This window comes from Peromyscus californicus, unplaced genomic scaffold, assembly GCF_007827085.1.
Source record: "Peromyscus californicus insignis strain IS unplaced genomic scaffold, ASM782708v3 Scaffold_14__1_contigs__length_90479793_seg_2, whole genome shotgun sequence".
NCBI lineage: Eukaryota > Metazoa > Chordata > Mammalia > Rodentia > Cricetidae > Peromyscus > Peromyscus californicus.
In genome coordinates this window covers 16,544,003-16,566,293 of record NW_026294436.1, presented here as the reverse complement: position 1 = coordinate 16,566,293, position 22,291 = coordinate 16,544,003, and the positions used below count along the sequence as shown (strand labels likewise).

General features: G+C 40.5%; 1 protein-coding gene across 2 annotated transcripts in view; it reads right to left on the bottom strand.

The window, feature by feature from the left end:
- Positions 1-22,291, bottom strand: part of Thsd7b (thrombospondin type 1 domain containing 7B) — an 831,070-nt gene that overhangs the window by 344,190 nt on the left and 464,589 nt on the right. For both annotated transcript variants that reach the window (XM_052736826.1, XM_052736827.1), the window contains exon 10: positions 17,062-17,177. In XM_052736826.1, the coding sequence (XP_052592786.1) occupies positions 17,062-17,177 (116 nt within the window). The remainder of the gene's footprint in view (positions 1-17,061; positions 17,178-22,291) is intronic.

Genomic DNA, 22,291 nt, shown 5'->3' with positions numbered 1-22,291 from the left:
TAATGATGCTGAGTATGCTCATTTGTTTGCTGTGCTGGGAGTCACATATTCTATTCAAGAAAACAAATGCTCCTCGTTTCTTGCCCTCATAATTGAGTGGCTGTCTAATTTTCCCACTAGCTTCCAATATTATATCACCTCATTATTTTCTATGCTGTTTTTTTTAAAGGACCAGGTGTGATTTTTACCACACCTATGCTTAAAATTTAAAGTGCTCCATAAAAATTCCAGAGAACAGTGATATTTCTCAGATTGGCATAAATCTTTTCCCCTAGCTGTCTACTGTATATCTGACCATTTCTCTTATCAGTCCTAAGCTGTCTACCATTGCTTCAACTATGCTACACTTTAGCAAGACCAGCTGCTATACTCACACACATAACCTGCCACCTGATGTCTCTAAATCCAGTGCCTGTCCAGTGATTCGATGTACCAAAGCTCAATTTCTCTGGTATATCCTCCTCAGTTTCATAGCTATGGTAAGGCACCACTATTGGCATACATGCATATGCTTATACCAGGTACAAAGGAACATACATTTAATGCCCTAATCTTCATTTTAGAAGTCTATTGATCTGAGAGTTCTCATAGAGCCAGACAGTGGTGGCACACGCCTTTAATCCTAGCACTTGGGAGGCAGAGGCAGGTGGATCTCTGTGAGTTTGAGGCCAGCCTGGTCTACAAAGAGAGTTTCAGGACAGCTAGGACTGTTACACAGAGAAACCCTGTCTCAAAAAAAAAAAAAAAAAAAAAAAGAGTCCCTCATAGTATTCATCTTAATGTAAATAGCAATTGTCATAAAATTATAATAAGTTCTACATGATTCCCTGAATTAGTGATACATTAATGCAGTCTTATTCACTCAATAAAGATTCAGGCACTGACTTTGGCAGCCATTATTCAGAATACTGGTTTCAAGAATACCACAATTCAGAGCTCATGTTCAGTAGTATAGTAGCAAGTGCTATAAGTAAGATAGCAGAGATGTTCCATAACTTTGCACACTGACAACCCCTTCCCAGCCTGCACATGCTGTCAAATGGCATGCCCTGTTCCAAGCCCCCCCTTACTCCATAGTTCAGCAGCACAGCACACTGCAGAGCATTGATTATTTCTCCTCCAGGCCACACAGCCTGACAGGGAGTTCAGGTTCAGTGTTCCTTCCTGCAATGTGGAAGGTTATGGAGCTGCATGAATTCAAGATCTGAAGTACATCTTCTATTAATTGAAAAAAGTTACGTACAACTGTAACATAAATAAAAGAGTTCCCATAAGTCAAGAGTCATCTAGTGGTCAAGAAAGAGAAAAAAGAGGAGATGCTAAAGTCAGATGGTCAGAGTCTCTCAGAGGTGACGAGATCAGAATGGAGCAAAGTGTGGCTGGAAAGGCTCCACTGAGCATGGCTGGGAGAAGGAGTGGCATGCACAAGTCTGAAATAGATGGAAGAAACGTGGTCGGGAAGGATGAGGACTGGGAGCGAAATGACTGGCAAGATGGGGTGTGGTTTCACAAACGGCAGGGCATAGGGGACTCCTAAAAGTGATCTCTTCCGCCCAGAGGGAAAACCACAAGCTTAGCCTTGCTGGTCACTACGTTTTTCCAAGCTCTCCTTTGGGGAGTCTGTGTGCCATTAATACCATGACTCTGGGAGAGAGAACCAGACACATAGGGTTGATTTCTTTCTCTCCCTTTTCTGAGTGATCCATTTGCTAAAAGATACATGTGTTCTGACCTGCTCACAGAAGTGCTCCTTCTAGGAGTGACCCCAGCTGAGCAGTGTGCACTATGAATGTAGATGCAAAATTGTGAATCAGCTGTTTTCCGTTCTATGCTTTGACTAATTCTCAATTATTTGCAATTTGAAATGGAAAGAAAGAGGATCTTAGAAAAGGCTGGACTCCTCACAGTTCAAAATGAATCATGACCATGTCTGCCATGTCTGCCTAATTCCTAATCTATGAAATTCAATTCGATATGTAATTACTAAACTGCTTTGTTTTTCTATTAAAAAGCTATTTTTCTCTCTTCAAGACACACAGGTGCATGCAAATTTCTAAGTATCTTATTTTAAAAACTCATAATTCTTTAGGCTTGAGCTTGAATATTCATGAATTCTACACTTAGGAAGAAGAAACAGATTATAGAGGACATGGAGGGAATTATGCCAAAGAGCTACTGCTGGCCTGGCCTCATCACATGGGATAAGAAAAATCTTCTAGGTATATTATCTCACAAATACCACATGTTACATCTATGTTACAAATAAGCCCTGTGACTCTTAGAGTTTAACTAAAGCAGCAGTGAAGCGGTAGCTACACCAGAAGGCTCCTGCAAATCTGCTAGAGTTGAAGAAGTTCAAGTGCTTTCTGCTATATAGGAACAAATCAGAGGGATGCTTGAGACAGGATATAATTAGGTGCTGTAATGAATACAGTCAAATGCCAGTGCAGTTCGCCAGTAGATACCGTATGAGATGACTGGACATCCATTGGAAGGTAGCATTAAACACACTCCCAACAGAACTTGTAGCCATGTGTGTAGCTGTCCTTTATATAGACTTATTATTCATCAGGTCTCAAAGTCAAGTCATAACAGAGTTTAGATATGAGCAAATTAAACTTAACTTGGAAAGGTTAAATGACAATTATCCTATCACTCCTTGCATACTTCTTTGGGGATATTTGTTTCTTATCACTGAAAACCTGACATTTGGATATCCCAACCAATCCATCTTTGTGTAGTAACTTCTGCTTGAAGCAACATGAAGATATTGGCAGAAATATTCAGTGCTGACTTTTTTTTATTAGGGAACATTTTTAAGTTGCTGATCTTAAAATGTGGGCAATTTATTTACATTTTAGTATGAATTTAATTTCATTGATTTATAATCTTATATAAATTACTCAATTGTCTTATAAAATCCAAAATTTGAAAATGACCTATGAAGGTTACAACATTTAACTTTACCTCTAACTCTGGGCTTTCTTAGAGTAATGCAATGAAAACAGCTTATAAATTCCCTCCTGTATTAGCTGACTCAGTGAGTCAAACTCTCTTGAAGCTACACTCTAATTTAGAATCATATTAAAATGGGACCAGAGCCAAGAAAGTAGGAAATAATTTATTCTTTTCAATTGCAAAATATTTAATAAATGTAGTATTCCAGCAAACTCAAAACTAATTTATTCTATTTGTTCATTGGAAGTACATTGAAATTCTAAAAATATAATCCTAATTAACATGAGTTTCTTGGTTTCTGAAAAGCAACTATTTCTATATATAAATAAGGATCACATTGTATCATCCACAGAGAATTAAGCAGGTATGAAAATGAAACCAATCCAAAGTAAAAGCATTTTGAAAGCAAAAAGAAAATTCACATGAAAAAGTCAGATTTTGAGAGCTGTGTTAATAGTAAACCATTCTGAATATCCATGTATACTGCAGGATTTGTATATGGTAATGTAGCTTGGCTCTTCTGTGAGGAAGATTAACATGGCTTTAAAGCAATGTTTGGACATAAAATAAGGAGGTGGGATGTGGGCTCCAGGTTGAGCTGAAATTCCATCCACCAGATCCACATTTATTGATTTTGTTTGCTTTTTTATTTGCTTTGGTTTTGCTTGGTATGCTGGTTTATGTTTGTAAAACAACACTGCTTATGACAGGAATGGATAGGAGCCATAGCTGAGGCATTTGGGTAGGAATTCAAGTACACACAGACTATGTATTTGGTTTGTTTGAAGTACAGCATCTATCTGGCCTAGGCTATGCTCATGCTGAGTGTTTTTTCTGTTCCCAGTTTCTATTCTACATGAAGAATTCTGTAGTCTCCGTACTCTCTGGGGCTTCATTTACCCTTTCTGTATTTCTATTTAATTTACAATAGCTCTCTTCCTTGCTTGAGGCTGTGCCATGAAACATAGCTGGAGTCTGTACTCAAAACCCGCTACCTTCTGCCCGTAGATCAGCACACAGAAGGACGGGTGGATATGTGGGAGAAGGGGTTCCCTCCAAAGCTGAGCTTGAGCAGCTTGGAGAATGGAGCCTGCACCCGAGACTACACAAAGCTCATCTGCTTCAGCATCAGTACTTCCTATGTCCAGCAACCACTGTCCCCTTCCTCTCCAAGGCGGGGGGGGGGGGGGGGGACTTTAATTGGAAGTGCTACTCCAAGATGCTGCTGAGAACTGAGGAACTTGAATGAAAACAGTGACTGGATGACAAGTTTCTTTCTCTTAGTAACTTGAATAAAGTGGCTGAGGATGTCTCTCCTGAGGTTGAGTGCTGAGTTGGGCTTTATAGAGGAGTGACTGGATGGTCATTCCAGATTATGAGTGAAGAGAGGTAAAGACCACAGCTAACACGTTCACCCCAAGAGGAAACTCAGATGTATTTCCGGTTCCCAAACACCCAGATGTACTTTGTTTTCTAACTTGTAAAAATGTCAGGTGTCCTGCTATAACTTCCAGTCAGCCCCCCTACCCCTGTTTTGTTTTAGCTTTCTAATGAAGCTTCAAGGCTTTTGTTCCTTACAAACTGAATAGATTTGATTATAAGAAGTGTAGTGTGTGCTCATTATGTCCCTTTACAGTGGTGGTCGCGCATGGCTTTAACCTCAGCACTCACTATGGAGGCGGAAGCAGTACATCTCTGTGAGTTTGAAGCCAGCCTGGTCTACAGAGTGAGTTCCAGGACATCCAGAGCTGTTACACAGAGAAACGCTATCTCAGAAAAAAAAAATAAATCTGTTAGTCAATGGTTAAATTAAGTATTTCTCCAACATAGTGGTTTTTAAACTTCAGTGTATCCTAGAATCACTCGGGAAGTTTGTTTAATAATTCAGATATTGAGGGTCCAGTTTTGATGTCATAATCAAATGTTCCTAGGGTGGAAACAAACAGCCTTATTGTTCTAAGCTGGGCCTCCACTGAGCTGAGCTCCTTGAAGGACCAGATCATTTATTTTAAGTTTTACCTTGGCGTCAGTCATGACTACAAGGAATGCCTGTGACTGTAACTTTCCCCTTCACTCTGTGAGAGTTGGATTTTATCAAACGAGAAGCCCCCCATTAAATCTTGCTTTGGATTTCCTTACGCCGTATTACTGAGAAAAGTCATCTGTACCTTATGAGTGAGAATAGCCATCCATACCTCCTGTAGTGACTTCTGTTGAAAGGTAAGTTTCAGTGGAACATGAGCTGGAAAAATTAGCAGCTGACTAAGATTTGCTTGCATGTGATAGTCCTATATTTTCATTACAGTTAATAATAACAAGATGGTGGACACAGGAAATAATGAGTAAGTAAATGATACACAGACTGCATGGAAAGCATTTCCTTTTCAGCTGTGTTACTAGGAAAACAAAGAATCCGGTTCTCTACGTCTGTATCATTTTGTCGCTACCATCATGCAAAATTTTCTTGCAATTTTTTATGAGAAAAGTGTAGTTGGTTTATTTTTTTATTCTTTGGGGAACCTGCCACCCAGCCCCCAAATAAATACATTTATGAATACACAGTCTTAGCTTGGCTTATTTCTAGCCAGCTTTTCTTAACTTAAATGATCTCATCTACCTTTTGTCTCTGGGCTTTTACCTTTCTCCATTCTATATATCTTTCTTTCATTCTTACTCCATGGCTGGCTGTGTGGCTGGGTGGCTGAGCCCTGGCGCTCTACTCTCCCTCTCCTTTTTAATTCACCCCTTCCTCTTCTCTCTCTTCCTATTTATTCTCTCTGCCTACCAGTCCCGCCTATTTTTCTCTCCTGCCAAGTTATTGTCCATTCAGGTCTTTATTAGACCAATCAGGTGTTTTAGACAGGCAAAGTAACACAGCTTCACAGAGTTAAACAGATGCAACACAAAAGAATGCAACACATCTTTGCATCATACAAATGTTCCACAGCATAAACAAAAGTACATCTTAAAATAATATTCCATAACCGAAAAGTTTGCTTATGGATGTAGGCCTCTTTCTCTCATACTTTGCAAGAGTGCTTTGGGAGTTTTGTGACAGCTGACATCCGTCTCTGTTTGTCATGTGTTGCTGAGTTCTAGGCTATCCTGTGTTGACTGGATATTCTGGTTAGTGGGAATAGGAAAGATCACAGAGTTTACCATCTTCAGAGGGCAACAAACCACCTTTCCAAGGAGCTCCAAGTCAGGCAGCCATCCAGAGAGGTGACTAATGGGAGTTAGGAGAAAAAGGATGGCTAATCAAGCAGGAGGGTCAGGGAGAGCTCGGTGGAGAAGAGGGCATAGCCTGATATGATTTGGGCAAGGAGCGATGGTAGTGAGAGAGACATTCTAAGCAGAGAGAGAACAGACTTTTCTTGGTGTTCTCTGTTACATTACTCTTGACATCTGAAGAGCACCCTCCCCCACTCAAGGATTTCTGTTGTTGTCCCTAAGGAAACTGCGTTGTCCATCACTCAGGGACTGGGGTCTATTCACCCCAGCTCTCCATGCATAAGTTATAGCCCTGAAGTCTACAGGCTCAATGTCTGTGACCCAAATGTTTGCAGCTGCGTAAGTGCTTAGGTCTTAGGGTCCCAAGGGCTTTTGACACATCTTAGCTTTGCCAATTGGGGCTCTATGTCTCAGCTTCTATTTACTCACACAGAAAATGAAGTAATAATAGTGCTTCCACATAAGGTTAGGAAAAGAATTAAATAGGTTAATGAAAACATTTAAAACTGCTTTCATAGCATTTTGAAATACATATTACTAATTATAGTTGGGTAAGGTGATAGATATGTTAACTAGTGTATTGAAACATTCTACCATATAGACATTTATCAAAATGTCACATTGTACCCCGTGAATATATGAAAAACACAATTTTAAAAAAAATCAAAAGGATATTAGCTTTCCTATCAATAAATTATAGCTTCTGTTAATTTGATAAGCAGTGAGATGAAGCAAAGCTCCGTGATCCCCTAAGAGTGAAGTGTATGTAGTTTTCCATCCATGAGGGATACTGAGCAAATTACTGGGAGTCCTGGGTTGATGTTTATCCCCTTTGGGACTGTGTGTCCACAGGGCTCCCTTGAGGAGAAGGTTTCCTCAGAGAGAGTAACAAAAGACTTTCCTTTGTGACAGAACATCCTGACAGCTATGGGACAGCATGTGAAAGGAGTGTGTGGGGCTTCCACGGGAACTGAGATTGACTCCTAGAATATTTGTTAAAAAAAATAAAAGCTAGGTGTGGTGGTGTGCAGTTGTAAGTAAGCCGGCACCGGGGAGGGGGAGACCAGAGAATCACCAGGGCTCTCTGAGCAGCCAGCCTAACTCCAGGTCAGGGGGAGGCCTTGTCTCAGAAACACAAGATGGATGGGTTCTGAGAAACGGGCGACACACACACACACACACACACACACACACACACACACACACACACACACACACGCACACACACATACACACACATGCACACACAGGCCATGTACAATCTATAAGAAGCAACATTCATTTTACAAGTATTGGAACTCTATAGGATGAAAGCTAAGTCTAGAGTCAAAGATGCCTGCTCTGCATGACCCAGAACACTCCAAGAAACATGGTGCAATTTCCTCATCGTTCTGAGTCTGGGTCCCTCACCTGTTCATGAAGCTCATATTTACCTCCTGGGACTATTGGAGGAGGGGAAGAAGAGTTTGGCTGATGACTCTGGACTCTCGATGTCCACAATTATATATGAGTTTCTATTTCAGGAGAAAAAGCGCGTGGGGATGGGGACTTCCGTATGAGGTGCTTTCTGGGTAGACAGTAACTCTGCAGGATTGAGAGTGCTGAGCCATGAGAGGGAGTTTTTATCCTAAGCCATGTTCCTGCTTGTTCTGGAGACAAAATGAGTCAGGAGAATCTAATGTTCATATACATACATATACCCACGAACACATATGCATATATACACATGTACATATACACGTACACATACACATATATCAGATTTGATGTTGTGTTGAATTTTAACAGAGACAGGCAGAGATGTCATAATTTTAGAAAAAGGTCACTGCAAGAAAACAGTTTAAGCAAATTTTAGTCAAGACAGTTCCATTCTCCAACAGGTGCTCAGTATGTGTTGGGAGAGGACAGCTTTGTGAGTTTCCATGCAGAAGTCCAGGACTTGGCAGAAGGATGATTGAGAACTGGAATCTCTACAGACCCAAGTGCTTTTAATTCTCCCTACTAAATTATCAGGAATATTTATTGAGCACTGGGACCACACAGTGATCTGTGGGCTTTAAATTACACACTAAAGAGAGAAACTCATACCTAGGGGACCCACAGAGACAAAGGCTCTCTGTATATCAGGGCTGAGTTGAGAGACATACACACATGAGCTACACATCTCAATTGATTTCTTAGAAAAAATCATTCTGGAAGAGACAACATTATCTAGAATTCACAACCGTGGTAACTCAGGTGCAGCTTTTCTATCTTTTTTGAGAAAGGGAAGAGTTGCCTTCAACTTTATCTTGAGGCCAGTGTTCAGTGCTCAAAATCTTGATCACCCAAGCACATCAGAGTCATGATTATTTGGGAATAAATTAGCATTTCATTATCCACTGCTCAAATAGAGGGAAGCAGGGGAATGATGGGCCTGAAATGGAAAAGAGAAGAGGAGTTTGTGTCTCTATGCACTGAGTGGGAAGAATGCTGAAGTCCAGTCTGGAATGTTTTAACCTTGGACATGCAAAGTGATCAGTCCTAACTGTCCTGAATCTGCCAAATAATCCATGGAAGAACATTTTGAAGAACTAGGAATGATTGGGGGAAAGACCTGGAATTCACGACTATGTTCATCTCTAAATGACTGCAGAGTCACCCTGTTAGACTTTCCATCATTTTGACAGAAGATGTGACAGAAACTAGGGAGAAGAAAGGATGTATTTTTGATCACGGTTTCAGAGGTTCATGCCTATGGTCTGAGCTTTGCTGTTTCAGGCCTTCCTGGGACTGAGCACACAGCAGGGAAAGTTAGGAGGAATGAATTGGTTCAAGAGATAGTCCAAATGAGAACACACTCAGTGAACTACTTCCTCCCGTGAAGCCCATTCCTACAGTTTCTACAAATCCCAAAATAGCCATTTCTATGCAGGGCAGGGGGTGGATCAAGCTTTCAAAACATGAAGATTGGGGGGAGGGACAGTTACTATCCAAATCATAACATCCATCATGTGCCAGCCACTGGAAAATTGAAAAATTCTTGTTCTCTGTTGTTCATTGGTCTACCTGTGGAAAACAGAGACATGGAAATAAATGTCATACCCTCAGCATGGAGAAGATTTAATATTGCAGTGTATCCCGGCAACAAAATTCCCTGACTTTCAGGAAGTTGTATTGTTATTGTCATGATCATCATCATCATCACCTAATAATATGATAAGGACTATATATATATATATATATATATATATATATACACACAAGGCTGGCATAGTTCTGTATGTCTCAGCCTTCATATGAAACTTTTATAAAGAAAGCACTAGTTCATTTCATCTTAAGGAGGAAATTGAAATGCAGTACGTTTCAAGTAACTGTAGCTTCAACTCAGGGTTTATTTTTATTTATTTATTTTTACATTACATTTTTAATTGAGCTGCATATGTACAATACCTTAAACATAAGTAGAAATATAATATAGAGTATGTGATAAAAAATAACCTTAAATTTGTATCAATATACAAAAAACTCATTGTATTTGAGATTAATAGTTGCTTTCCAGTATAAAAGAAGATTCAATAATCTACCCTTTTATCCTATCGTCATCATATTCCCCCCTTTTTCTTTTCAGAAAGAGATCATTGAATCTAACCTCCCTTGCTTAGTTTCTTCCATTGCTATGACAAGCAACAATTTGCAAACAAACCCCCTCAATGATGACAAACATCTATAACCCACTTAATGACCAAAATCCCCCCACCCTACCTCTTAGGAATGTGGGTGATGTGTTCTAAACTTGCTTTCCGCTATCTGGGGCAACTGCATCTTTAGGGGACTCTAATAAAATTAAGATAATATTCAAATCCTCTCAGCTAGCAACTTTGAAGTTGTCCTCAGTAGCATGTATATGAAACTGATCATCGGGTGGTATTTGTCAATTTTATGGCATTACTACACGCAAGGTATAATCGTCATTGTGGGGCCCCATCATCTTTTTATCTGCCGCCATGCACAAAACTCAAGTTCAACTCCGGGTTTAAAAGTAGGAAGTGTAACACAAGAATCTACGACAGTATCTTTGAATCTTTGAATGTATGTATTAATCAGAGGAACTATGGGGGTCAGGAAACTGCTAGGAAGCCTGGAGGGGACATTTCAAGAAAAGGGCAATGGGACACAGACAGTGTGAAGAGGGAGTGGAGAATGATGGAGCAGAGAGAAACGAGTGGTGTGGGGTGGGTATAGAAGAACAGGTAGGAAAGAGAATGTGGGAAGGAACAGCTAACACTAAAGAACTTTGGAAAAGTCACATGAAAACCTACTACTGTCGAAGCTCCCTAAAATACATACCTATACATACTGAGAAAGAATTTATATGAACTTACATTAAAATAGAGGGCAGCCCCCGTCCCCTGTCACCATAGGCTAAAGGGCCAATGGTAGAAGTAGGCTACCTCTTTGGAGTTGTTGGTGTGGGGTTTTATAGACACTCACACAGTACTTGCTATTGTCACTCTTCTTTGCTACCCTCCAGAAGTTGATGCTAAGATCCTATTTGCTGAAGACATCACCTATTAAGTCATAAAAGATGAAGAATCAAGCTGGTACCAGCCTGGAATCTGGTACCCACTAGCTAGCTTTCATAGTACTAGAAGGCACAATGCTGGATAGCAAAGAAGAAAAAAAAATCATCAGTCTTATTTAGCATGAATCTTAAAAGTTCTTATTAATAAAATCAAACCTGAAGCCAGTTATTGGGGTGAACACTGGATGATCAGAGAGACAGAAAAGCCACAGCTATCTCACCTGGCCAACTTCTCAGCTGGTTTGTTTCCTCAGACTGGAAGCTTCTGTGTCCTCATCCCAATGGCTCTCAGCTGAACTGCTGCTAGAAGCTGGAATGCTTAACCAGACAAATGCTTAGCCAGGCAAATGCTTAACCAGACAAATGCTTAACCAGACAAATGCTTCTAGTTTCTGGTCCTCACGCCTTATAAACCTTTCTGCTTTCTACCACCACTCCCTGGGATTAAAGGCTACCTTCTGGGATTAAAGGCGTGAGTCACCATGCCTGGCTGTTTCCAATGCAGCCTTGAACTCACAGAGATTCATAGGGATTTCTGTCTCTGGAATGCTAGGATTAAAGACGTGTGCTAACATTTTCTAGCCTAAGTATCTTGTGGCTTTTCTGTTCTCTGACCCCAGATAAGTTTATTAAGGCACACAATATTTTGGGGAACACAATACCACCACAGTCTTACCTAGCTGTGAACCCTGCAAGCTCCAATAACAACCCACCTGGTAGGAAATGCCCACTGGTACAATACTGGCAGGAATGTGAAGCCAATAACTTACTTATTGGACTTAGGTCCTTTTCCACAAGATAGACCACATACCTTGTACTATTATCCTGGCTAATAACTTGTTGCTAGTAGCTCATAGATCCTGGGGGAGAACTCACTATTATTCTACCAAATAAATCTAATTATATCAACTTCTAATGACTTATTGTTTTATCTCTATATTAGTGCATCTCAAATCTCATCAGAGATGCTTCTTTTCGTAGCAGATGGAAATTAACACAGAGATCCACAACTGGTCAGTGGATGGAAAATAAGAGACTATGGAGTGCTGAGTCCTGAATGGGCCACCTCTATCACAACCCTTTTTCCAAAGGCTCAAGGATAATCGCTGAAGAGGAGGAGGGAAGAGTCTAAGAGGAGGCAGAGGTGGCGGATGAAGACAAGAAGATGGTGTGTTTTGGATACCGCAGAGAGGTCGCACATAGGAGGTCATAGCAGTTGGGACAGTATCTGCAGAAGATCAAACCAGACACAAACCCCATCATGGGGTGGGGAGATATTCATGAAATCCCAACTTCAGTGCTCAGATTGGCCTTATACCTATACACACAAAGGTAGCATTAAGTGAACTCAGTGGATTAAAAAAAAAATCTAAAAAACAAAACATGAGCACATGAAATTGGGAGGGAATAATAAAGGAATTAGAGCAAGGGAATAGGAGGGTTAACTTGATTTACAAACAAAATAAAAATCATGAAAAAAAGTCATAATCTTAACTGTTACAACACGCGAGCTCAGTGTTTTGTTTGTTTTTGTTTGTTTGTTTTTAAAATAACTGTCTTTGAATCTGGAAACTCAAGACTTAACTCCCAGGGCTGACACAGGAGGAAATGGATACCACCAAATGAGGTTTCCTGCTGACTCCCAGCACAGCCTGCCTGCTGCAGGCCTTCCTGTTACCATGGCTCTGCCATGCAGTTCACTCCAGGAGATGAAAGCAAGAGGCACTCTCTTGGCCTTTAATTAGGAGATTGGCAAATAATTAATTATCAACCCCAAGGTTTCCTGGAAGTTATAGAAGATATGTTTTTTGTATGCTTCATTTCATTCTCCAGACTAATAACTTTACCTCCTCCATATCCTTTCTTTCTATAAAGTCGTCTATACATCTGGGAAATATTTCAATTAGTGAATTCAGGAGAGGAGATGAAACTGGAGAGTATAGACAAAGCAAGAACGCTCTGTGGTGTGATCACTATTCTGTGCGGTCATGGGGTATTTTGTATTAATTATTAATACATGATATTTAACACTTTACTAAGTTATATGTGTGTGGGTCTGAATTTTCCTTTACTAATTAAATGTTGAAAATACAAAATAAGTCCCGTGCAAGGCAGCCTGAAAGAAATCTTGTAGGAACAATATCCTTGACTCTAAATAAAAACCATGCTAGGTGTAGTGACTCATATCTGTAAGCCAGCATTCCAGAGTTGAGGCAGGAGGATTTCCTTGAAGTATGATAGTAATGACAGCATTGACTAAAATAATTATTTGCAATAAAAAATTAGCAAGGTTCTCTTCTAGCAGACTAAAATGTATATGAAGATATACTGCAAATTATTAAGCTGTAAATGAGTGTTTCTTATTCCCACCACCTGGAAGAATTACCTAGGGGGGTTTCAGTACTGTAAATGCCCTTTAACCTTTAGAGATTGAGCCAGGGTGGTCTGGGGTGGTCCTCAGTCAAGAGTGCACCGAGGAAAGTTCACAGGGGAGAGAAAGGCTGTAGGAAGGCCATCGCGTTCCTCATTACTGAGCCAACCTCAGGTCCTTCCGGGCAGGCATTTGCTTTATAGGTTGAAGAAAGCATGGAGAAAATCGCGAGGGAAGTGCCACGAAAAGCCTCTTAAGCATTCGATTAATTTATGACAGGGACTTAAAAATTAGAGAGGCCACAACAGGGCTGAGCCCCGATAGAACTTTGATTTGCGTAGAAATGATGTAGGATGATTATTAATGCTTCCAGGGCAGACTTAGATAAGGAAGAATGAGAAAAGAAATCTGTTTGGCTACTCGCCAGAGATTGTTCATGGCTTGAAAATGCCTTTTAGTCTAAGGGATTTAGCTCATAATCCCAACCAGGACAAAATAAAACCTGGCACAGCTCACTCATTGCTAAGATACAAATCACCACTAATGTACTAGGCCTCTGAACCACCTTGGCTTTTCTGGGGGTTTAGGATGGATTAGGTTGAAGATTCACATAATCTAGTGATTTCCCAATCATACCACAGATGTATTAAGTCAGAATGTCTGACAATAGAATCCAGGAACTGACTTTCTAAAAAAAAAAAAAAAACACAGATTCCCCAGTGATTCCATTACAAAGACAGCATTGAGGGATACATACACCATATCACATCGCTGTCCCTCAACTTTGATGACCCAACCTGCAGCCATAAAAGGACTGGTCCTGATGAGTTGAAGTTACAAGTTATTCCAGTCTGCCTTCCTCCTCCTGAGTTGTCGGTGGGGACAAAATAGTTTTTCTCAACCAAACTACCACTCCACTGTGTTTTCGTCTCACGGTCTGGCCCAAATCTATGAATTCACTTTTAACTTTGAAGTGGACATTTTCTTTAGAAATTGCTAACAAATTCCACACTACTGAGAGTGCTATACCCAAAGTACAGGAAACAGCTTGGAGCTTAGAAAGAAACAGACAGGACCCAGGTCTATTGAATTAGAATCTGCATTTCACAAGCTCCTGGAGGCTATGCTTTCAGGTTCAGGTTTGAAATGTATTATTCTGAAGCCCCACTCCTCAAAGCATTCCTTGAAGGACAGTCTCAAGGACAGAAAATTCACACTTTAGCATCTCTTTACAGCATCAGCCTCCCACAGCGTAGGTGCCAACAGTCTTAGTCTAATGTCTACTCTGTGTGAGGCAGTGGTCTAAGTTTATTTTCCTTATGATGTGTGCAACTACTGAACCCACTTTACAAGTGAAGAAACTGAGAAGAGACTAGTACTAAGTCTGTGACACCACGCTGTAAATACAACTCATCCATAGTGCAGTCTCCTGCATTAAATGCTCACAGTTCTTAGGTTTTTGGGCTGAAAGAAGTTGTAGAGGGGTCAAGGCACACAGCCAGGGTGAAAGCAGGGGTTTCAAAGACCTGCAGACCAGCTGTTGGAATCCAAGATGAGGGACTGTCCTTTAGGCTTCAGACAATTGCAAATATCCGGCACCTATCCCACAGCTACTGGATCCACATTCCTGTGCATAAAGACAGCAATCTGCATTTCACTGATTTTCTAGGTGATTCAGAGGCAAGAACATTTGAGAACAACAGGCTTAAAATGACCATTTCTTTGCAAAAACAAAAAAAAATCCCAATCTCTTAGCAGCCTCTGATTAACCTAAGCTTATTTAATATCATGTTCCAAGCATGAGACTAAACATAAGAATAAGCAGGAAGCTGGAAGAAATCTAAAAATGGAATCTTTATTCCTTCAGGTCTTTGGCTGCAAGATTGTGAAACAACTTATCTAGGTTTGAAGAGTTGGAGAAAAAAAAAATAAAACCAAAAAAAAATAAAACCAAAACCAAACCAAACAAAAACAAAACAAACAAACAAAAAAACCCAACAAAATAACAAAAAACAAAAAACCAGTACAGAGGCTTAGAAATTATTATCTTTGCAATGCCTACCATTTAAACAACTAATTGAATCTCTGGAAATTGGAGTAAAATTTAAAGCTGCTCCAAGAACCATTATATTACAAGCTGTGATTCTCGACCCCTCAGCCAAGGTAAGAAAAAATCTTAAAAAGCAAAGCAAATTTTATTGTATGTTGACTACACAGTCAGGCAATGGCTGAAGAAATCCCTGCTTGCCAGGGTGCCCTGGCTCAACTAAACTAACCAAAGTGACAGGGCACTTAGATGACCCCACACTAAACGTAGGCTTCCAATGGGGACATTCTTTTAACTCCAGTTTTTCCACTTTATAACTGTTGAACAGAGATACAGGAGACCCTCCCTCATTGTATATTATACCAATCACCTGCATTTTTCCAACACTTAGTTTATATTACCATTAAAACTTCGGGTGAGCTCCTTCAACACTGCCTTTAACACGGATTGGAATAGAGGCAGTTTTTTCTGTTCCACTGTCTTTCCTGGCTGTGCCAAACCCCATTTATCTGATTTATCTACTTTGGATCTTCATTCCAGAAAGTAAATGGTGGAGAGTTCCTGGAAGAGACTAGCATTTCTCTTCTCCCAAATATCAGATATATAATCCTCTAAGTTCCTTCTTATTCAATATATTTATTCCCAATTCTGCCCTTAAGCAGAGTTATTATATTAACTCTGTGGAAATGTTCAGAAGGTGAATGGAACAGATATAAAACAGCACATGCTGGTGCCCTCTTCGTAGCATGAGACATTGTTGGTAGTAGCCAGCAAGTCGAGAATACGTGAAGAGGTCTTCAAGAGTGACACCATCCCTTTGCCCATTGGGTCTGTGGCAATGCTGGCCTTACCTGATGAAATGATGCTGTAGATGAATCAGAGAAGGACAGACCCAGACAAACATGGCTGTGACTTTCCAGGGGGAAGCAGGATGTGCTCAGTGTCTGTTAAGTTTTCTGTGTACAACAACTGAACACTTCCTTTTTCCATCGAGCTGGTGCAGCAGTAGAGTAAGTCACACCCTGCTTCTAAAGGGCCACCACCACGATCATGAGTATGTGGGAGACAATCATCTCTGGGCACCAGAGCTAGGACTTTTACTGTTCTTGTTTTTTGTTAGATTTTTCCCTTTCTTCCTATAGCAGAGTTAAAATACCAGGAAACAGGACTAGAGGTATGAAACTATTGTAAAAGAGCAAACTGTTCACTCCAAACCTCAGACTAAGACAGAACTTCACAATTATGAATGAGCTCATCTGGACACTGAGCTACGTCTGGGGAACCCAGTCTGCTATGCTCAGCTGAGACTTGGCTCTTCAGTGTCCTAGACAACACCCAGGCACATAAATCACCACCCGAAAAAATATAAAGAAATATAAATCTTATATTTCCAATATCTGTACTTGTTCAAGGCTTATTGACACAGTTGCTCTTGTTTTTCCATGCAGTTATGCTCATTACCGGTTTAAACACAGTGATTAAGTTCTATATGCTAATTAAGTCAAGTACACACAGCAGCTCTGGGGTGGTAATGATGCTTCAGAAGGAATCCCATAGGAATGATGTTCAAAGTAAGATATTGATAATGACAATCAATAAGTTGTGACTACGTGAAGAGGTCTTTCAGACAAAGGTTAGTAGGACATACGTATTCCTAGAATGTTTATCAGTTAAATCATGACATATCATATCTGAATATATTTCTGTTTCCAAGTCCTAAAGAACTGTATATGCAGGATTTTATGTACAACCCTTTACTCATTCACTGTCAATCTAACACACAGACAGGTGAGAAAGATGCTCATATCCCACAATCGCCCACATATTCAGTAGTGAGAAACGGTTCAAATGGTTAGAAAAGAAAGCAGGCTAAGAGCATCCACCACCTACCTGGCTGACACTGACGTGGGCAGGGTGTCCACTCACTGAAAGCAGTCACGAGGCAGTCTTTCTTGCATGGGAGGAAACAAGGTCTTACAGTTTCAGGCCGCGTGGACTCTGGACATCTGTCAAAGCAAAGAGACTATGTCAGTCTTTTGGATAGTAAATATGGATTGACTTAGAACTGTAGGATTTGAAGAAAAAAAACCTGTTTCTTTTATAGATGATGGAAGAAAAAGACTCAGGGAATGATGCCCCTTGCACAGGAGGTTGTGGCCAGGGGAAGACTCAAGTCAACTCCACCACACTTGATTCAGACACCAAAGTGGTATTCACTACAGCAAGGAAGAAAGATGCCATTCTTAAAATTAGGAAAATGTCAACTGTCACACCATCAGGGTCAGTCCAAATAAGATTTGATATTTTTTCAGGTAATATATCAAATTACTGGTGTGCTTTAGAAGATGAAGAAGATATCATAGAGCAAGGTGTGGATACACAAAAAGGAAAAGTCATAACAGTTCAATTAAAATGTTGTATATCTCTGATCATTAAACATTTTTGAATATTCCAATAGTTGTTATGAGCAAGGTATGGAAACACAAGAAGGAAAAGTCATTAAAGTTCAAGTAAAATGTTGTATATCTCTGATCATTAAACATTTTTGAATATTCCAATAGTTGTTATGTTTTCCATGGAACATATAGGCTGATGAGAGAGGGAACACATGATACTGCAAATCACAGATAACAAACATGTTAGCTAGCTTTAAGCATAGAAAAACATGAGAGATGTTATTCCATTGAGAATTAGGTTAATGTGTACACCTGGGAATGGTACTATATAATCAACCACTTAGAAGAAACAAAGTTCTGGTCAACAACAAAAAGGATTTTTCTTTCTTAGCTTGCTTTCTTGCTTCTGTATATTGAGAGCTGGAAGGCATGCCTGTCTTCTACAACAGAAGTAAAACAGCAAGCAAGACAGAGAGGGCACCTTATTATGCATATGTGGGATTTCAATCCCTAAGGTTCCCACAAAGCCTGGACACGTCATGTAGATTAAAGGGGTGATCCAAGGGTCAGGGCCATGTGTGGGTAAGGGCTGTGACTCTGCTCTTGCACTTCTTTCTGACATTGACCCAGAGGAATGCTCAACTGAAGGCCTTCGATAATAAACAGTAGACTTCAAACTACAGGGAGACCGAAGCCCTTGGAAAACAATGGTGCTGGTGGAACAATCCCATCGCAAGTCTAACAGTGAACAGATTTTCAGTAGGAAAAAAACTGAGAAGCAGGAGAGATAACATTAGCAGGGAGATAATGGGTCAGACCTTCATAGAACTTCATAATACCATGCGACGGTAATTCAGAATGAAAATTCTCCAGGTGTGACAAATGACCAGCATGCAAACACTAGGATACTTCAAACTTAAAGACACGTGTTAGGAACTAATCATGTTAGAAATAAAGGAAGGGAAAAAAGAGAAGTCTTCTAAGAAGGAGGAGAATTCTGCTCACATTGGACCTCAACTAATAGAATTATAAACATGAAAATCATTTTCTTAATTTAAAAAACTTTAGAAGCAGTTCAGAGAATGGAAGAGGCACTCATGTTTGGGGATGGAGTGCTCGACAATGTTGGTCTGGCTATAGTAAGACATGGGTATAGTGGGGTATGGCTGGGCATCAAAAGTGAAGAAGGGAAGCAGTGTAGCTGAAGTTTTTCTGGTCCTGCTTGGCCTTCGGTCGGGACAAATCTCTCTCACCCACCAGTCCTGCAGCTGCTCAAACCCAACCAAGTAAACACACAGAGATTTGTATTACTTATAAACTGTATGGCCATGGCAGGCTTCTTGCTAACTGTTCTTATATCTTAAATCAACCCATTTCTATTAATCTATAAGTTGCCATGTGGCTCGTGGCTTACTGGTATCTTAACATCTTCTCATGGCGGCGGCTGGCAGCCTCTCTCTGCTTCTGCCTTCCACTTCCCAGAATTCTCCTCTCTCCTTGTCCCACCTATACTTCCTGCCTGGCTACTGGCCAATTAGTATTTTATTTATTAACCAATCAGAGCAACACATTTAACATACTGAACATCCCACAGCACTTCCCCTTTTCTTTTTTTCAAAAAGGAAGGTTTTAACTTTCACATAGTAAAATTACAGATAACAAACAATTATCAAGCAAGAATTACAGTTAGAAAGCAGGGGTCAGAGGCCCTTATGCAACAAAGCAAGGGTTCAGAGAATCTAAATGAAAAGGAAAAAAGGATGCTGTGTGATGGCTAGTCATGACCATCAGCTTGACGAGATCTAGATTCACTATGGAAATAAATCTTCAGTCATGCCTGTGAGGGAGTTTCTAGATTAGATTAATCGACATTGGAAGAGCTACCCTAACAATGGGCGGTGCTCTTCCATGGGCTGGGGGGTCCGACTGAATGAAAAGGTGAAAATGAATTTGAGCACAAGCTTTTCCAACTCTGTTTTCTGACTATGGATGTGACATGAGCAGTAGCCTTCCACTCTGACCCTTCCTTGCCACAGTGGACATGGTTGCTTGGAGCTATCACTCTACATAATACCTCCGTCCTTAAGTTGTGTGAAGTATTTTTGTCCTAGTGATGAGAAAAATAACTAATGCACTTTGGATGGCAAGTTTGAGTTTCTCTCAACTCACATGTTGAGATCCTGACCTTCAAAGTGATAGTGCTTGAGTGAGGTCTTTAGGATGTGCATGGTTTATGGGAGCTAAGCCCTCACAAAAGGACTTGCCCCCTGACATGAGCAAGCTTGTTCCCTCTCCTTGCTCATCCCCATGTGAAGACACAGTGAGTAGTCCACTGAAAATTAGAAAGAGTCCCTTATTGTACCCTGACCAGACTGTCATCTTGAGACTCCTACCCTCCAAGACTGTGAGAAATAATGCTCTGTTTCTTGTGGTCACTGCTTGTGGCAATTTTTATTATAGCAGCTCAAACTGATGAAGACAAAGGTTCCAAAACTATTAACCAAAAGCGTAAATGCAAGTTACTGGCAGAATACCCCATCAGGAAGAGGGTCATGAAGGTCCTGGTAAGAGAGTCTAGGAGTCATTGCTTTGATGGGCACTAATGAACAGATGAGTTTTCAATTGTAAACAAAAACATCACATGGATGATATAGAAAAAAAACATTTCATTTAAAATGAAGAGGGAAACGTCAGAGAGAGAAGAGGACTGGGAGTGGAATCATGTGTTTGTTCATGGGGACATGGAGGAATAGTGCAGACAGACAAGCTGACAAGATACAGTGACACAGAAGGAGGAGAGAAAAGCTGGGTGCTCACTACCTGCCTCTCATATTTCTATTGATGAGCTAGGTGCATTCTTACACAGCCAAGAGAAAGATATGAGACACCAGCTGAAAAGGAGGTTGTGTTTATGAGAATGAGGTGTAGAATAGGGAATGGTTGGGGATTGACTGCATTCCACTAACGATCCTTATGTATTGTTTAACTCTATGTAGTATGTAATACTCTGATAAAAAAATAAATTACAGTGAAAAATGTACATGCACACAGAAAATAATGAGTAATAAATAATAAAAGAATTCTTATTAGTGCATTATTATTAATCATCATTAATTCAAACAAACCATTATGAAATGGATTTGCTCAATGAGCAAATCAGTAGGAGGAAGAGGTTCTTTATAAGGATATAGTGTCATTGAAACAACCCACTCCAGTAAGGAAAATTTATACCCTACCTTAGTCAGACAGTAAAAAACACTGAAATCATTCCCAGGACTTTTATTCATACTCTGAGGTCTAATAAAAATAAAGTGAACTGCCATTTATCCTAACCCCATTTGCTGCCTCTTGGGTCCCAGAGCTGGCAGCCAAGTAATGTCTAAACATGGCTGGAGTGTCTCCAGTAATACCTGCTCTTCTGCGTTCTGTGGAACACAGAAGTAGGGCTCAGACCCACCTAGGCATTCAAAGAATAGTATCCGTGGTGCTGACCTTCAAGCTTTCTGTACAGGGTGCCTATACTGCAGGGACTCTGGCCATTCAAACAGGAATCAGTGTTAATCTCTCCTGGGGAAATGGTAGCATCCTTCCTGTTGACTCTGGAAGATTCATTCGTCATGTGGTTACTGGGAGTGATGCCGGCCCTCTCTAAGGTGGACATATTCCCTATGCTCTACTCTTGGGGAACAAGAGCAACACTGCCAACCCCTCTCTCAGAGGGCTAGGCCTAGGTGCAGTGCTTTATGGAACCAGGCTGAGAGATGCCCTGAAAGGGCACGTGCTGCCTGATCCGAAAAATGTCAACTATTCTCCTGACTATGAAATTGTGTTTTTGTTATTTTCTTCTCCCAGCAAGCTTTACCTTTTCCTCTAGGGCTCAACTTCCTTCTATTTATGAGCATGTTGTGTAAGACTTCACACTTGATCTCATTTCCAATTTCCATAAATTTCCTATCAGGGTTTCAAAATATCATCATTGTCTACAAACAGCTCTGGTATTCTCTGCCTGGGAAAACTCCAAGGTTCATTTTCTACACTACCTCCATGACTGACCACACCAAAAGTTGATAATGTTTATGTTGTAACTTACATATGTATGTTCTACACATAACACACGGTGCATACCACTAGTTCTGATTGCCTTGGTGACAGAATTCTGTCGTATATATTTAAAACGCTAGGTCCTAGGCTCAATATAAAGAGTAACTGTCAGCGGGTCATTGGCTATTTCCTCTAGCTATTTCCAAGTTGAAAGCACAGCCTCAAAACCCAGGAAGACGTGAGTTCACTGTTCAGTTAGCAGAAAAAGCATGGCTCCTTGCCATGCCATCCTTGGGGACAACTACACTTCCTACCAGTGTACACAGATGGTGCTCTGAATGGCTGTGCTCTTGATATCAGGCACACGAGTTTCATTTTATACATCCATTCCCTTAGACTTATTCTGTGAGGTTCTGCACACATAGTCTTTTACTCTGATCATGGAGGTTGTAGCTCTATACCGACATGAAGAACATCAGTTGGAGCTAAGGAGCCCTGCCAGTTTTCACGATGTCTCTCATCATGTTGCATGCTCTGTGCCCATCTCCTGAATCACTCATCCGACCCAGCAGCGGCTGTATTCATCTCACTCAGCTGGATGGGACCTATCTGCCAATGTTTTATATACTAGATGTTTAAACACAGTGATTTTTTTTTTACTATATCTCACACAAATGCCAGAT